At 39.1% G+C, this 19,314-nt stretch overlaps 1 protein-coding gene across 2 annotated transcripts in view; it reads right to left on the reverse strand.

The window, feature by feature from the left end:
* POC1B (POC1 centriolar protein B) overlaps positions 1-19,314 on the reverse strand; it is a 104,824-nt gene that overhangs the window by 60,433 nt on the left and 25,077 nt on the right. For both annotated transcript variants that reach the window (XM_058308526.2, XM_058308527.2), the window contains exon 4: positions 14,366-14,545. In XM_058308526.2, the coding sequence (XP_058164509.1) occupies positions 14,366-14,545 (180 nt within the window). The remainder of the gene's footprint in view (positions 1-14,365; positions 14,546-19,314) is intronic.

Consider the following 19,314-nt stretch of genomic DNA (forward strand, 5'->3'; position numbering starts at 1 on the left):
AGAAGAGTGTAGAAGTGAAGATTATTAGGAAGCATAAATTAAAGGTCAAAAAGACAGCCAATAGTAAGATATAAAAATGGAAAACCAAAGGATAAAATAGATGAAGGAAGTAATGTCTTTACAGTAATAACATTGAATGTTAATGGCTTGAACTCCCCAAGCAAAAGACATAGACTGATAGGAAAGATAAAAATATATGATCCATCTATATGTTCTCTACAAGAAATTCACCTCAGGCATAAGGACACTACCAGGCAGAAAGTGAAAGGCTATAAAAAGATATTTCATGTACATAGTAACCAAAAAAGAGCTGGAGTAGCAATATTAATATCAGACAAAATAGATTTTAAATGTTAAACTGTTATGAGGGATGAAAAAGGTCATTATATATTAATAAAAGAGGTAATTCACCAAGAAGAAATAACTGTAATATATATGTACCTAATCTTGATGCCATAAGATACATCAGGCACACACTGGCATAACTGAAGGTAGAAATACTGTCTCTGCAATAATAGTTGGAGACTTCAATACACTACTCTCAGTATTGGATAAAACATCTGGACAGAGGATAAAGAAACAGAGTTGGAATAATATGATAAATGAACCTGACTTAACAGACAATTATAGAGCATTATACCCCCAAATAGCAGGATATACATTCTTTTCAAGTGCTCATGGATCCTTCTCCATGATAGACCACATGCTGGTTAATAAGATAAGTCTCAATAAATGTAAAAAAGATGGAAATTATATAAAACATTTTCTCTGATCCTAACAGTATAAAACTGGAACTCAGTAATTGATGGAAAAATGGAAAATACATTAATATATGGAAATTGAATAACATATTCTTAAATAATCAGTGGTTCAAAGAGGAAATTGTAAGAGAATTCAGTAAATATCTTGAGACAACTAAAAATGAGAACATGACATGGGAAACTATGGGAAACCACAAAGAAATTGCTGAGAGGGAAATTTATAGCCCTCAATGCTTACTTTAAAAAAAGAAGAAAGAGCTAAAATTGAAGATCTAACTGCACACCTGGAGGAACTAGAAAATGAACAGCAAACTAATCCCAAACCAAGCCAAAGGTAAGAAATAGTAAAGATCTGAGCAGGAATAAATGAAATGAAAAAAACAACAACAATAGAATCAACAAAACCAAAAGTTGGTTCTTTGAGAAGATCAACAAAATTGACAAATCGTTATTAGACTGCCAAAGGAAAAAAGGAAGAAGACATAAATAAGTAAAACTAGAAATGAGAGGGGGGACAGGACATTACCACTGACCCCACAGAAATAACAGAGATCGTAAGAGGATACTATGAACAACTGTACACCAAAAAACTAGATAATGTAGATGTGATGGACAAATTTCTAGAACTCAATGAACAACCTACACTGACCCTAGAAGAAATAGAAGACCTCAACAAACCAACACAAATAAAGAGATTGAAGCAGTCATCAAAAACCTCTCAAAATTGAAAATCCCAAGACCAGATGGCTTCACCAGTGAATTGTACCAATCATTCAAAGATGATTTAATACTAATCTTGCTCAAGTTCTTCCAAAATTTGAACAGTAAAGAACACTACCAAACTCATCTATGAAGCCAACATCACCCTAACACCAAAACCAGATAAAGATACTATGAAAAAATAAAATTAAAAAGCAGCATCTCTAATGAATATAGATGCAAAAATCCTCAACAAAGTACTGAATGTGTTGAATCTAAAAGCACATTAAAGGAAGTATATACCACGGTCAAGTGGGTTTTATCCCAGGTTATGTAACGATGGTTCAGAACAAAACAATCAGTTAGCGTAATAGACCACATTGATAAACTGAAGAAGAAAAATCACATGATCCTCTCGCTTGATGCAGAAAAAGCATTTGACAAAATAGAGCATTCTTTTGTGAGAAAAACACTCTGAAAGATAGAAATAAAAGACACTTTCTCAATATGTAAAGTGCATATAAAAGCTTATCACTTAAGTACAGAGATAAAATACCACATGGTGCTGACATAAAGATAGGGCTGATTGACAAATGGAACCAAATTGAGAACTCAGAAATAGACCCTCACATCTAGAGTAAAGTGATTTTTGATAATACCATCAAGGCCTCCCCATTGGGCCAGAACAGTTTATTCAACAAACGGTGCTAGGAGAGCGGGGATATTCATATCCAAAGGGAAGAAAGAGGACTCCTATCTTGTACCTTATACAAAATTAACTCAAAATGGATCAAGGACCTAAATATAAAAGCTATAACCACAAATCTCCTAGAAGAAAACACAACTTCAAGATCTTGTGAATTTGGTAGTTTTTTATACCTTATACCCAAAGCATGAACAACAACAACAACAACAACAAAACAATAGATAAATGGGACCTCCTCAAAATTAAACACTTTTGCACCTCAAAAGACTTGGTCAAATGGTGAAAAGGCAGCCGACTCAGTGGGAGAAAATATTTGGAAATCACATATATGAGAATGGTTTAATATCCATGGTATATGATGAGATCCTACAACCCAACAAAAAAAAAGACAAACTACTCAATTAAAAAGTGGGCAAAAGACTTGAATAGGCAACTGTCCAAAGAAGAAATATAAATGGTGAAAAAACACATGAAAAAATGTTCAGTATTACTGGCAATTAGGGAATTGCTTATCAAAAATGAGATATCATTTCACATCTGTTAGAATGGTAACTATTAAAAAGTGGGAAAACTTAAAGTGTTGGAGAGGATGTGGAGAGATAGAAACACTTATCCACTGTTGGTGGGAATGTAGAATGGTACAGCCACTGTGGAGGATTGTTTGGTAGTTTCTAAAGAAGTTAAATATAGATTTTTCATGTGACTTGGCAAAACCACTACTAGGTATATACTCAGAAGAACTGAGAGCAGTGACATGAACAGACATCTGTAAACTGAAAGTCTTAACATTATTCACATTGTCAAAAGAGGTAACCAACCCACATGTCCATCAACTGACGCATGGATAAACAAACTGTGATATATACACACAATGGAATATTATTTAGCTGTAAGAAGAAAAGAAGTCATGAAGCATATGAAAACATGGATGAACCTGGAGGACTTTATGTTGAGTGTAGCAAGCCAGATACAAAAGGACAAATACTTTATGATTGCACTATTATGAACTAAAAATATTATGTAAACTCACAGAATACAGAATTTATGTCTCCAGAGAATAGAAGAAGGGTAGAGAATGGAAAGATGAAGATTAATCTGTGCAGAACTAGTAAAAAGGTTGTTTGTACATCTTTGGAAATGAATAGAAATGGTGAAAACATATCATGGTTTGTGACTAGCAGAGCTATTATATGGATATGACAGCAGTTGAAAGGAAAGTCTAAGGACATGTATAATACTAGAAGGAAAGTTTAAAAATGTAACATGAGACTGTTTAACATAGTGAAACCTCATGTGAAACAGGAATCTGGATAATATTGCATACATAAGACTGTTTTTACAGAATATAAACAAATAAATTAGAGAGATGGAAACAGAACAGCAGCTATGTACATCAGGGGAAGCATAGAGAGATTAAGAGGCGATGAGATTTTTTTTTGCTGTTTTCTGCTTTTTATTATTATTGGAATAATGAAAACACTCTAATAATGATTGAAGTGATGAATTAACAACTATGTCATTATACCAAATATCACTGACTGTACACTTTGGATGGATTTATATTTTGTTAATATGTATCAATAAAATGGATTTGTCAAAAAACAAAATAAACCCGCTATCATACCATAGGTTAGTGCTACTAATTACAAATCCTATGATGTGTTTTCACCATTTCTATTATTTTCAAACAACTTTTTACCAAGTTTGCACAGATTAAACCTTAGGTTTCCATTCTTTAATCACATTCTATTCTCTGGTGACTTATATTTTAGCTAATATAGCCATGAGTTTGCTCACTATATTTAGTTCATAACAGTGCAATCATATAGTATTTGTCCTTTTGTGTCTGGCTTGCTTCACTCAACATAATGTCCTCCAGGTTCATCCATGTTTTCATATGCTTCATGATTTTGTTTTTTCTTACAGCTGAATAATATTCCTTCGTGTATATATACCACAGTGTGTTTATCCAATCTTCAGTTGATGGACCCCTGGGTTGTTTCCATCTCTTGGTAATTGTGAATAATGTCATTACAACCATTGGTGTGCAGATGTCTGTTCATGTCACTGCTCTCAGCTCTTCTGGGTATATACCTAGTAGCAGTATTGCCTAGCTTTCTTAGGAACTGCCAAACAGTCCTCCACAGTACCATTCTACATCACCACCATAGTGAATAAGCATTCCTATCTCTTCACATCCTCTCCAACACTTGTAGTTTTCCTTTTTTTTTTTTAAGTGGCCATTCTAATAGGTGTGAAATGATATCTGATTGTACCTTTGCCATGCATTTTCCCAAAAGACAGTGATGTTGAACATTTTTAATGTGTTTTTTTACCATTTGTATTTCTTTAGAAAAATGTCTATTTATGTCTTTGGCCCATTTTTTAATTGGGTCATTTGCTTTTTATTGTTCAGATGTAGGATCTCGTTATACATCATGGATATTAGATCCTTTTCAGATATATGACTTCCAAATATTTCCTCCCATTGAGTCAGTTGCCATTTTACTTTCTTGACAATGCCTTTTGAAGAACAAACGTTTAATTTTGAGTAGGTCCCATTTAATTATTTCTGTTGTTGTTGCTCATGCTTTTGGGTAAGGTTTAAGAGACCCTTACCTACTATAAGGTCTTGTAAATGTTTTCCTACATTATATTCCAGGAGTTTTATGGTCGTGGATTTGATGTTTAGGTTTTTGATCCATTTTTAGTTGGTTCTTGTATAGGGAATGAGATTTGGGTTCTCTTTCATTCTTTTGGTTATGGGTATCTAGTTCTCACAGCACCACTTGTTGAAGAGACTGTTCTGTCCCACAAAAGTGGCCTTGGTAGGTATATTAGTCAGCCAAAGGGATGCTGATGCAAAATACCAGAAATTGGTTGGTCTTTATAAAGGGTATTTATTTGGGGTAGGAGCTTACAGATACCAGGCCATAAAGCAAAAGTTACTTCCCTCACCAAAGTCTATTTGGAGTAAGATGGCTGCTGATGTCTGGAAGGGTTCAGGCTTCCTGTGTTCCTGTGTTCCTGGGGCTTGCTTTACTCTGGTTTCAAGGTTCCTTTCTTCCCAGGGCTTGCTTCTTCCTGGGCTCAGCGTTTCTCTCTTCCTGGGCCTGGCTTCTCTTTCCTCTGTGGGCTTACTTCCCGGGGCTCCAGCTTAAGGCTTCAGTATCAACCTCCAACATGAAAACTCCAACATCAGAAATCCTCGCATCAAAAAGCTCCAACTCTGTTCTTTGCCGTGTCTTTTATCTGTGAGTCTCCACCTACCAAGGGGTGGGTACTGGGTGGGGACTCCACACCCTAATGATAACTCAATCATGCCCAGGTACAGATCAGATTACAAACGTAATCCAATATTTCTTTTTGGAATTCATCAATTATATCAAACTGCTACAGTAGGCTTATCAGTTGACTCTAGAGGTGAAAGTCTATTTCTGAACTTTAATTCCATTTATCATTGTGTCTATCTTTATGCCGGTACCTGCTGTTTTGACCACTGTTGCATTTTAATATACCCCAAGGTCAGGAAGTGTGAGTCCTCTGACTTTGCTCTTCCTTTTTAGGATCCTTTTGGCTATTTGGGACCCCTTTCCCTTCCAAATAAATTTGGCAATTGACTTTTCTATTTCTGTAAAGTAGGCTTCTGTAATTTTGATTGGTATTGCATTGAATCTATAAATAAGTTTGGGTAGAATTGACATCTTTATGATGTTTAGTCTTCCAATCCATGAACACAGAATGTCCTTCCATTTGTTTAAGTTTTCTTTGGTTTCTTTTAGCAGTTTTGTTGTTTTCCGAATACAGATCCTTTACATTCCTGGTTAAATTAATTCCTAAGTATTTAAGACTTTTTGTTGCTCTATTGTAAATGGAAATTTTTCTTGATTTCCTCCTCAGCTTGCTCATTACTAGGGTATAGAAATGCTACTGCTTTTTGCATGCTGATCTTGTATCCTGCCAGTTTGCTGAATTCATTTACTAGCTCTAAGAGCTTTGTTGCAGATATCTCAGAATTTTCTAAATATAGGATCATGTCATCTGCAAATAGTGAGAGTTTACCTCTTTTCTAGTTTAGATGCCTTTTATTTCTTTCTTTCTTTTTTTTTTTTTTTTTTGCTTAACTGCTCTAGCTAGAACTTCTAGCACAATACTGAATAACTGCTGGGACAGTGAGCATCCTTATCTTGGAGGGAAAGTTTTTAATTTCTTCCCACTGAGTATGATGTTGGCTGTGGGATTTTCACATTTGTCATGAGATATCTATTAATTTCTTCTGCAATTTCTTTTTTTTTAAAAAAGATTTATTTATTTCTCTCCCCTTCCCCCATCCCCCACCCCCCACCCCGTTGTCTGTTCTCTGTGTCTATTTGCTGCGTCTTCTTTGTTCGCTTCTGTTGTCGTCAGCAGCACGGGAATCTGTGTTTCTTTTTGTTGCATCATCCTGTTGTGTCCACTCTCCGTGTGTGCGGCGCCATTCCTGGGCAGGCTGCACTTTCTTTTGTGCTGGGCGGCTCTCCTTATGGGGTGCACTCCTTGCGCGTGGGGCTCCCCTATGCGGGGGGACACCCCTGCGTGGCATGGCACTCCTTGTGCAGGTCAGCACTGCACATGGGCTAACTCCACACCGGTCAAGGAGGCCCAGGGTTTGAACTGCGGACCTCCCATATGGTAGACAGACGCGCTAAGCACTGGGCCAAGTCCGCCACCTGCAATTTCTTCTTTGACCCACTGATTGTTTAGTAGAGTGTTGTCTATCCCCCACCTAATACTGATTTCCAGCTTCATTACATTATGATCAGAGAAGCTGCTTTGTATAATTTCAGTCTTCTGAAATTTATTGAGAGTTGTTTTGTGGCCCAATATATGGTCTATCCTGGAGAAAGATCAAAGAACGTTTACTTGAGAAGAATGTATAACCTGTTTATTAGGAATGCAGTGTTCTGTAGATGTCAGTCAGGTCCAGCTTGTTTATCATGTTGCGCACATTCTTTGTTTCCTTGTTGGTCTTCTGTCTAATTATTCTGTCTACTGATGTGAGTGGCGGTGTGTTGAAATCTCTATTATTGTAGAGACGTCTATTTCTCCTTTCACTTTCGCTAGACTTTGCCTCATGTATTTTGGGGCACCCTGTTAGGGACATATATGTTTATGACTGTTACTCCTTCTTAGTAATTTGTCCCTTTTTTTTTTTGATACATAACGGCCTTCTGCATCTCATCACTTTTTGGCATGTAAAGTTTGTTTTGTCTGACACCAGTGTAGCTACCCCTGCTCTCCTTTGGTTACTATTTGCATGGAATATCTTTTCCCAACCTTTCACTTCCAGTCTATTTGCATCTTCAGTTAAAGGTGAGTCTCCTGCAAACAGCATATGGATGGCTCATGTTTTCTTATCCATTCTGCCATCCTATATATTTTGATTGGGGAGTTTAATCCATTAATATTCAGTGTTATTACTGTAAGGCATTACTTACTTCAACCATTTTATTCTTCAGCTTTCATGTATCTTATCTTATTTTTATCCAGCTTTTTAGCCTTTTGGTTACCTTTTCTGACAGATGTCATGTCTAACTTTCCTCCAAGCCTCTCTCTTGTATCTTGTCTTTTCTGGAGACATAACTCCCTTTAGTGTCTCTTGCAGAGCTGGAATCTTGTTTATGAATTCTCTTAATTTCTGTTTGTCTGTGAATATTTTAAACTCAGTGTCATATTTGAAGGACAGTTTTGCCAGAAATAGAATTCATGGCTTGCAGTTTTTCTCTTTCAGTACCTTAATTATATCATACCACTGCCTTCTTGCCTTCGTGGTTTCTGAAGAGAAATCTGCAATAATGTTATTGGACATCCTTTGTATATGATGCTTCACTTTTTCCTTGCTGCTTCACAATTTTTCTTTATCTTTGGCATTTGGCATTCTGAATGTTATGTAGGTCTTTTGGATTTATTCTAATTGGAGTATGCTGTGCTTCCTGGACATGTATATTCACGCCTTTCCTGACTTGGGGAATTTTCAGCCATTACTTCCTCAAATACTCTTTCTGCCCCTTTTCTCTTCTCCTTCTGCCTCTCTCATAACATGTATGTTGGTGTGCTTCAATTCTATCATTCAACTCCCCAAATCCCTGCTCAGTTGTTTCCATTCTTCTCTCTTTCTATTCTCTCTTTTCAATTTCAGCTGCTCTGTCCTTACATCACTGCTTCTTTCTTCCATGATTTCAAATCTGCTGTTGTATGTCTCTAATATATTTTTAATCTTACTTATTGGGTCTTTCATTCCCATAACCTCTGCTATTTCTCTACTCAAGGTTTAAAATTTTTCTTTTGCTCGCCCAGCATCTTTTTTTTTTTTCCAAAGATTTATTTTTATTTATTTCTCTCCCCTCCCCATCCCCCACCCCAGTTGTCTCTTCTCTATGTTCATCTGCTGCGTGTTTTTTTTGCCCGCTTCTGTTGTTGTCAGTGGCATGGGAATCTGTGTTTCTTTTTGTTGCATAATCTTGCTGTGTCAACCGTACGTGTGTGCGGCGCCATTCTTGGGCAGGCTGCACTTTCTTTCTCGCTGGGCGGCTCTCCTTATGGGGCGCACTCCTTGCGCATGTGGTTCCCCTATGCAGGGGACACCCCTGCATGGCAGGGCACTTCTTGCGCGCATCAGCATTGCGCATGGGCCAGCTGCACATGGGTCAAGGAGGCCCGGGGTTTGAACCGCGGACCTCCCATGTGGCAGACGGATGCCCTAACCACTGGGTCAAGTCCACTTCCGTACCCAGCATCTTCTTAATGTCCTTACGTCTTTAGTGAGGTTGCCCTTCAACTTCATGATTTGATTTAGGAGATTTATGTGAACCTCATTGATTACTTGTTTCAAGTCATGTGTCTCATTTGGAGCTTTGAGTTGTTCCTTTAAATGAGTCATATTTTCCTTTTCCCTAGTATGGCTTGTAATTTTTTGCTGGTGTCTAGGCATCTGATTTTGATGCTGAGTTTACTCTGATGTTCAGTTTCTTTCTCTTGCCCAGGGATTTATTGTTAAGTAGCTGTGTGCTACCACTGTTCTTTGACTCTTGGTTCAACTTGTTCTAGATATTTAGGATTGCCCCTGTTTAACTGCTCAAAACAGGGCTAAGGACACAGTAATGGGGTGCAGGCCAGTTTCCAAGAGACTTGGAGACGGGGTCAATAAAAGCACCTGATTGTCTCCTTTATTTAGTCATGATTATTTTGCCCTTTTTGTGCACTTTTCTGGTTTACCAGGAGATGGTGGTCATTGGCAGACCTCTCAACTCAGACCCCAGGTACTAGGGGGGAATGAATACATTCAGTGTAACTCTGTGGTGGGTGGGTGGTGCAGAAGCAATGCTCTCAGGGTTGTTCTCAGAAGCTGTTCTCCGCCCTTGCCCACCTATGCCCTCCCTCTACTTCCTCAGCAACCAGCCCAGGACAGTAGGACGGGTGTTTGAGAAGGTAAATTATCTTTAGCTCCCTGTCAGCTCTCAGTGCAAAGAATGTTATAGCCCCACCTGGCCTGGAAGTGTGCCACCTCTCCAATGCAGCAGGACCAAGTTCACTGGTCAAAATCTGAATTTACTGTAGGCTATGCCCCTCCTTCTCCCCTTTTTTCAGGGAAGAGGACCTCTGCAAACCCTTCAGTCCACAGCTGCTGCAGTCTGCATATTGCTGTCTGCTCCAAGAGAGGGGGATGGGCACCAACTGTTGCTGCTACAGCTTTACTCACATGATTTTTCTAACCAGTTAAGACTCCTTTCCTTTGCCCTCTCTCTTTTAGGTATTTTCTCACCTTCCCCTGGTGTCCTTAGCCCCAGAGCAGCCCTCCAGACAGTCTTTGTCTGTCCTCTAGCTATTTTTTTCTGGGACAGAAGTGATCCTTCTGTCACTCTAATCCTCCATCTTCCAAAGATGGATTCTTTAATTCTCATGTCACAGATGCACAAACACACAAACATAATTTCAGGCATGGCTGGTCTGTGTATTTAGTCAGCAATTCATTTTGTCTTTATCTCCCAGATCTGCTCTCCTCTGAATCAGTATCACTTGCAGGTCAATTCTTTGTTGACAGTATCCTTCAGTACCTACAGGCTTAAATAAGCCCAGAGATAGCAATCCCAGAGCAAAGGCTTGTAGTTTGAGTAAGAGTACTGAAACTTACTGGAATTGAGACTCACTACCTCCTCTAGGAGGGAGATGCTCTATTCTTGATGGCTAAAACTGACCTGAATGCCATGGAAACAGGGCCACTCCAGTTCCTAACACATAATAGAAAGGAAGGGGTAAGACTGCCTCCTAACAGAAAACTTTGGTGCTGCTAACAGAAAAGTGGGAAATGGATGCTAGGCACATACAAGTCATAGAGTTCCCTTTCGGTGGCTCCTCCCAATTCCTGGGTATTGCCTAACTGATGGTGACTGATTGGAGGAAATGAAGTCTTATGGCATCACTCAGTTCCAAACTAAGCAAACTTTTCTCATTGTCATTACAATCCAATGAAAGAAGCCTCATTACCCTGACTTTGCCTAAGAGTAACAATGTGGTGTAGATAGGCATAACAATCTAGGACTATCATGTGCCAATGCTCTGACGTAAAGTCATACTGGTGGAATAGACCAATTAATAAATGAGATCTCAGAAATGATCATGTTTCTTTCCTAGTCCAAGCCCTGCAGGGTCACCATACCACCTATAGGATACAGTCTAAAATCATTACCATACTGTCCACGACCTTGTGCCTTCTTCACCTCCTCCACCACTGCATCAGACTTCACTTCCTGTGTTCTGGCCACAGCTGAATAATTAATGTTCCAGAGCACACCATGTTTTCTCAACCCACAGTGCTTTGCTCCTTCTGATTCCCTCTTTGGAATGGTTTGCCCACCCCTTCCCATTTGGCAAATAGGCAGCTATCCAAGCTTCCCCTTCCCTTCCTTCAGTTTTGGGTCTGGAATGTCTTTCTTGACTTTTACTCACACAAGTCTTACCTTGTGTATCATTTTCCCATGGAACACACCATTTAAAAAAATGTCTAGATTTTTTTCCACTAAACTAAAAGCAACTTGAGGTCAAGACTGTGTCTTTCATCTCTATCTATCTAGAACCTAGCACAGATATGTGATACATAGCAGGGACCATGCTAATTAAAGTAATCTTTTGAAGACCAAAATTTGATATTTGGAAAGAAACCTTTTCTAAGTTTTATGGTATTTCACATTAGCATTACATGTTTCTTTTCTTGACATTCATCTTACACAAGGATGATTTAATACAAGAGCACTAAACAAAGTACTGCCTAGAATTTACTTCCAGAAAAAATTTTCTCTTACCTGAATAACTTGATAGTATTCTTTCTTGTTGCTGGAATATGAAAACTATGCCAGCAACCATTATTCTGTTAATGCCTGGGCTGCAGGAAACTCAGGCAATAAATGCCAAACTTGCACTCACCAAGTTTACGTGGTTCTAGATATAATTGTCTCCCCGTTTCCTCCAGTGACCTATGTATATAGGCATTAGCATTAGGATAATCCACCTTTAAATATTTATTAGAAGGAAGCAGAAACGCATAGGATATCCTGCATAAATAATAGCTATTTTTATTAGAGTGCAAATGAAACATTGTCTTGCTTAGCTAAAGCAATATTCAATGTTTTTGCTTATTATTGAGTTCCCTCATGAAAGTAACAAAAATCAAACATACCCAGAGCTGGCATAGAGTGGGAGCTAAATAATGCTTCCTGGCACTTGGCCCGGCCACCTATACTTCTCTCTGTTCTCTGGGCCCTATCTTCTAGATGACAGATCTCTGCCTCCTCTTACTTACAATATCATTTTTTAAATAAAATGCAAATTATTTAATCAACCTCTTAGGACCAACACACATTACCCCTTAGATGAGAAAAATTATCAACTCATTTAAAAAATTAACAAGAATGAGATGTCCAATAATGATGACAAGAACGAGAGTTGAAATTTACATAGTAATTACTATGTTGAAGGCCACTATGTTAAGTGCTCTCTGTACATTTACTCATTTCTATATCAAAATAACCCTATGTGGCAGGTTACTATTATCATCATCTTAATTGTATAGATAAGGAAACTAAGGCACTGAGAAATCAGGTAACTTCTCCAAGCTTACACAGCTGGTAAGTGGCAGGGATAGAATTTTAACCTTTGTATGTAGGTCCAGAAAGTAACAGAGACCTTTAGAAGAAGAAAAAAAGACTACTAATTAAAAGTATGACAGGGAGCTGATGTGGCTCACCTGCTGAGTTGAGCACCAGTCTTGCCACATACAAGTCTTGGGGTTTAATCCCTGGCCCTGGTACTTGCTGTCATATTGGGTATGACAGAGAAAGTGAAGACTCAAGAATGACTCCAGAATCTTTGGCAACAGTCTGTGCTATCATAGGTACTATTAACACTGTCAGCTAATAGCCATGGAGGCTTTCCTACTCATAAGACGTGGTACTAAAGTTCTTAAAATATGCATTTTATTTTAACCTCAGCTCTACCTTGTGAGGGAAGACCTATTGTTTATTTTTTCCATTTTACAGATGCAGAAACTAAGTTTAGAGAGTTAAAATTAGGACTCATTTAATTGAAAGTGACAAACCCAAGTAAATTATTTTCCCCCTCAAGGTGGTTAATTGGCTATGTTTGATAAGAATAGAACCAAGTTCTGGAATAATCAGGTCTTTCTCCATATCTTGTCTCTGAGGCTCTCTATGTTCCAGGATCATTTTCTGAGACACTCTAGTACTGAGGTCACTGCCAGATCCAGGATTATGTCCTCACAGCATTGTGACCAGAGAAGAAAAGCGGTTCTTTCCCAGCTCCAATTAGAAAAGTACCAGGGGGTGAGACTGGCCCAGTATGGATTTTGGCCCATCCCTTTTCCAGGCAATGAGATACTGGGTTGCCTCAGTTGTGGTGAGATGCCTAGCTTAGACCAGTCACCCTTGCCAGGGTGGGGATCCAGAGCGATGGGTCTCTGAGAAGGGGAGATGATGTAGACATAGTCCCTGGGGGAAAGCTGTGAACCGTGCAGCCACTTGCAGGATTGTGCCTGCTGCATGACGTTATGCACCCACCTAGGATGTGGTGGGTTGCGAGTTTGAACCAATGTCGGTCTGTCTTGCTTGAGAGCTCACACTCTTAACCATTGTCATTCTATCAATAGGACATGGTTGCTCAGGAAATGTTGATTTTAATCTGTATGATGAGCCTTAGTTGGGTAAAAAAGAGAGTAGAGGGATGGTCATACTTTTTTCTGTCCTTGAACCTTGAAGAATACAAGGCTTGTTGTTTTCGCTTTTAGGTTATTAATAGTACTTATAGCACAGACTGTTGCCAAAGATTCTGGAGTCATTCTTGAGTCCTTGCTTTCTCTGTCATACCCAGCATGACAGCAAGTACTGTTGGTTATAACAACAGTTGGTAATTAGAATCCAGTCACTACTTGCAGTTTTCATTGCCACCACCCTAGTACACACTGGGACCCCAACAACTTCCTAATGAGGTCACTCTGCTTCTGCCCCAAAATCCCACACAACAGAGTGATCCTGTCAAAATGTTAAGTCAGAGGGATCATGAACTCCTCCAAAGAACATGCTCCAAAGTCACCCCATCTCACTCAGGGTATATGCCAGAGCAGTTCCTGACCGGGTCCCAGGCTCCCTCCGGGCCTCCCCACTCCTGCCCTGTGCTCTGCTCCACATGAGCCTCCACACTCCTTCTCAAACACACTACCACACTATCACTGCAGGGCTTTTGCACTTGTTTACTCTACCTGAGACATTTGTTTCCCAAATTTCTTCATGCCTCAGTCTATCTCCTTTTTTAGGTCTCTACTCAAAGGCACTCTTTGTATGAATGACCCTTCTATGAGAGCGTCCTAATTTAAAATTGCAGTCTCCTTCCCAAACTGGTTCTATTATTCTCCTAACACTATTATCTAATCTACTCCATCAATTTTCCTATTTGTTTTTGGTCTGTCTTCCCTCTCTAGAATGTAAGCTCCATGAGGACAGGGGTTTTTAACAGATTTGTTTACTATTAGGCTCCCATGATAAATATTTATTGAATGGATGAGCCCTTAAGCCTCTTTTTGGGACGCTGGAGGAAAACATGGACTATAGCAGAAAAAAAATAGTAGAAATCTATTGAAACTTTTAGGACTTACTTGGCACAGCGTACCCAATGGGTGTGTCGGTACAAGGAATATAAGAAGCGCTGGCGATACATGTTCCATACTTTGATGGATTTGTCTTCAGAGGCCGTAACTAGAAACTGGCCATCAGCCGAAAAGTCCACACTTCGAACAGGAGCTGTATGAGCTTTAAATTCAGAGGATTTTCCTTTCCTGGAAATAAACAGTTTAATATTTATAACTCATTTTTTAAATTATAATCCATATCTAACCAATATACAGACTTTGAAATATATAAAATGGTTTATAACTTGTAAAAGCTAATGAAAGTGTTAAAAGGTTGTGTTGTACTACACTACTTCTCAATACTGTACATACAACAGTAGTACAGCACAGCACAACAGGTTGTATACAATCAGTTGTTACTATAACAACTGATACTTAACAAGAAAAAGCCTGGTTGTAGTCATCCTGAAATACATTTGCTGTTCTGGTTCTAAGTGGAAGGCAGGAAAATAATATTCTGAACAAGTTTTTACCTTGTATTTTAAGTTCCCATTGTTTCTTTAGAAATGGTAAAACATAGTTTGAAGAACTTACAACCCAGAAAAGTTAAGGCCAATTGAATCAAGAGCTCCCAAGGCAGTGTTCCTTGGAAGCTATGCTGCGTGGCTGGTAGTCTGGGCTAGAAAGGAGGGGGTGTCCTATACGCCATTTGCCCCTATATAGAATGCTCCTAGGTGATCTGGCTTTCCAGTCCCCACCTGCATTTCCGTCCAGTAATGAGAACCAAGTGCTCCCTCACCTCTAGACCCATCTTATACTTACAAGCAAAATAAAGGATAAATGGCAGTAACACACTTTAATTCTCAACCCCTTTAAATTTCAGGTGTTTTTTGTTGCGTTTTGTTTTGTTTTTGTTTTTCCTCTCCTTTTCTTTTCTTGACTGGGATGGGAAAGGGAGATTGGATAAGAGGTAGGGAAAATAATATGAGGCATTTGAGGAGAGGAAGCAGAAAGATAGTTAAAATATTTAGGAGAAGGTAGAGAGAGTGAGAGTTAGTTACAAGGTAAAATCTAGAAGTATTAATTTGTGTAAGCATCTTTCCCAAGACATTTTTACCTTACACTCTACATAGGATGTAGCAATTTTTTTCATTCAGAAACTTGTATTTATACTAGTGATACCTTTTGGGAAAAATTGCCATACCTGCTTGGAAAGGTTCAGGCAATGGAATTTAGACAGACACAATGCATCTGTCCCATATTTTCAAATGTTCACACTGACCTCCCACATACCAGCACTTCATCCTATATTTGCTGCCTTGGCTGGTAACAGCCAAATCAGCTAGTCTCCAAGCCAGAAGCCTGGAGGGGACATTCAACTCCTCCTGCTTTTTCTCTCCACACATCCAATACTTCAACAAACCATATTGTTTCCACCTCCCAAATATCTTTTAAATCCCTCCTCTTCTTTCTCTCCTAGCCTTCATCATCCTTCACCTAGAATACTGCAAAAGCCTCTTAGTCTCCCTGCTCTAATCTTTTACCCCCTCCAGTCACCTACATATCTTGCTAAAAATGTAAGGCCAAGCCTATAAATCCCAGTGTAAACATATCACTGGCTTCCGCCACATAGAGCTTAATGCCAACCTCTTCCGGAAGGCATCCTGCCACTACCCTGAACATTGTACTCTGAGCATAGTCCCAGTGCTTCAGATAGATCTTATCCTTTCTACTTGCTGCTCTCTCAGCCTTGACTGTTTCCCCCACTCCAAGACCCCCTGACCAGCCCAGGGGGCTTAATTGCTCTCTATCTGCTACATCTGTTGAATTCACTACACACCCTGCAGTAATTTTTTTTAATAATTTTATTTCTCTCCTATTATGCAGTTAAGTTTTTTGAGAACAGAAATTGGATTTAGTCATTTCTATAAGCCAAACATCTAGCACAACACCAGGCACATAAAAAGAGCTTAATATATTTTGTTGAGTTCTACTGAGGAGAGAGAATACTCAAAGTTTCTTAGATCCAACCTGGCTTATCCACCCAGAGGCCTGTAGAAGGCAAAGGTGACTTTATTTAAATCTCCATTACCTGATATGATATTACACTAGGAATGACTGAAACCAATATGTATGTGTGTGTGTGTGTGTGATTAGAGAAGTTATGCATTCACAGAAAAATCATGCATAAAATACAGGGCTCTCATATACCACCCTATTAGTAATTCCTTGCATCGGTGTGGTACATTTGTTAAAACTGAGGAAAGCACATTTTCATAACGGTACTATTCACTATAGTCCATGGTTTAACTTAGGGGTCATGCTTTTTGTTGTGCAGTTCCATGGATTTTTAAATTTTTATTTTAGTAACACTGAAAGCAATATTTTAAAAATGTTTATGAGGCAGCATTCAGGGAATAGTTTTGTGAGGTATCAAGGGTTATTTCTATGAGGAGAGGTCAGGAAAACAGTTTGGCCTGAATTGAAGTAGAAGACATGGAGAAAACAAGCAGAAAAGACTTGGCATCTGTAATGATCAAGAAGCCAAGGGACAGCCAGTTAGTATCACTCAAATTCACTTTGATCTTTAATTCTTTGCTGCTTGACTTCTATGAGGCTCTTCTTCCCTCAGCTGCTGGCTGGCCTAACCACCAAACCCTGTCTCAATAGGAAGTGTGGAAGAAATCAAGATAGGAGTCTCTTGTGTTTGTTGTGCTCATGCTTAACCAGTTTCTAGTTTCTCATCTTGCCTTGTTGAAGGCTCTCTTCCTCTACCTGTTTATGGACTTCTGGGCCCAAATTCTCTTCACTTCCATTGTGAGGAATTCACAGGCCAGAACTGCTTACATACTAGCTCCTACCTACTCTTTCTTAGGCTTCCTGTCACCAGCTGTTGTGTTTGTGTGCACATATGGCTGCCAACAAGTCCTCCTATCCCTGTACATGCATGCCATGCCTGTCCTCAGGAGGGGAAATCTGTTTCTCCTTCTTTTTTTTTTTTTTTTTTTTTTAAAGATTTATTTATTTATTTAATTTCCCCCCTCCCCTGGTTGTCTGTTTTCTGTGTCTGTTTGCTGCGTCTTGTTTCTTTGTCTGCTTCTGTTGTCGTCAGCGGCACGGGAAGTGTGGGCGGCGCCATTCCTGGGCAGGCTGCACTTTCTTTCACGCTGGGCGGCTCTCCTCAGGGCGCACTCCTTGCGCGTGGGGCTCCCCCACGCGGGGGACACCCCACCCTTGCGTGGCACGGCACTCCTTGCGCGCATCAGCACTGCGCATGGCCAGCTCCACACGGGTCAAGGAGGCCTGGGGTTTGAACCGCAGACCTCCCATATGGTAGACGGACACCCTAACCACTGGGCCAAAGTCCGTTTCCCGTGTTTCTCCTTCTTTTGAATCTGGCTTGCCTTGTGACTTTGTTTGACCAATAGCATGTGGCAGATGTGACACATAAAAGGCCTAGCAGCTTCTACGTTTAGTCCCCTGGAACTTACCTGACACGCTGTAAGAATGTCCAGGTTATCCTGCTGGAAGAAAGCACATGGAAGAGAACCAAAATGTCTCAGCCAATAGATAGGACCAAGACCCAGGCATGTGAGGCCCTGGACCTGTCTGTCCAGCCCAGCTGCCAGCTTGATGAAGCTGTATGAATAACCTCAGCCAACACCCAACGACCACCTATACAACCCACAAAATTGCAAGAAATAATAGTTATTGTGTTAAGCGAACAAGTTTTGGGGATTGTTATGCCATAATAGATAACAGATATATCAGTTTCCTTCCTAATGTCAGGATCCACATTGTCCTGGTAAACTATGACAGGTGTAGGAAGAGAAACTAGAGACATATGCAAAAGTCTGTTCAGTATATTTAGATTATTTAGCCAGTTCAAATTAATGGTTTGGTATGCTTTCAGCTCATTTATCTTTGTGCAGTTTGTTCACTATGAGATTTCCTTGAATTAGTAATGGTCTGAGCTTGTATTGTGCTGAAGACAGCAAAAATACTTGTCCCAAATTCCCAAAGTTAAGGATTATGGAAAATCCTTCCCACTTGGATTCAAATCCAGTCTCTTTCTTTTTCAACTCCTCTCTACACTGCCATTCATATTATCATTATGACACGTCACTTCTCTTCAATAGTTTTTACTAGCATCAGGATAATATTCAGGTGTCTTAGCATGGAATTTCCCTTGGGTGGTTGCAAAAGAAAGTATATTAGCAGGAGAATTTTATTTTGGAATGCTTGGGCCTATCTTATCTTCTGAAGTATTTACAAAGGAAATGCTATGATATAAGGGATTTGTTCTAAAAATACTCCTTTCTTCCACTGTACATTGGCCTAACTACCAAATCCTGCTCAAGAGAAAGTCTGGAAAAAATCAAGATAGGAGTGCAAAAAAATAGGGGAGGGGGTAGATTAAACAAAATAGGTAGAATATTGATAATTATTTGAAGCTAGATGATGGGCATATGGGGGTGTCACTGTGCTCTTTGTTCTATTTTCATGTGTTTGAAAATTTACATAATTTTTAAAAAAGTATCATATCTGAATTATTGCTTTAAAAAGATAGGCCATCAGCGAAGGTTTAAAAAGCCTATTATAGAAAGATTTGTTATAAGAGGATTTGACCTTATACATATGCAATGCTTTATACCTTTGTCAGAAATTTTCTTTAACAAGCAAATTCTGGAGCACAATAATGACTGATATGAATCAAAGAATAGGGGTTTTAATGGGGATCTAAGGATCCCTAAATGATCCACAAATAGGTGTTAAGAGATTAATAAAACCTCTAAAATAGAAAAATATTCGGTTATGTTTGCCAATATATCTCTAGGAAGAGGATCTAAAGCTTACATCAGATTTACAAAAGGACTGACACTCTGCTCCTCCCCAAAAGCTTGACATATTAAGCATAATTCCATGATTAGAAAGAATTTTCAAATAGAAGGCAAAATTATGAATTAAAGATAGGG

Source organism: Dasypus novemcinctus, chromosome 12 (assembly GCF_030445035.2).
Source record: "Dasypus novemcinctus isolate mDasNov1 chromosome 12, mDasNov1.1.hap2, whole genome shotgun sequence".
Taxonomy (NCBI): domain Eukaryota; kingdom Metazoa; phylum Chordata; class Mammalia; order Cingulata; family Dasypodidae; genus Dasypus; species Dasypus novemcinctus.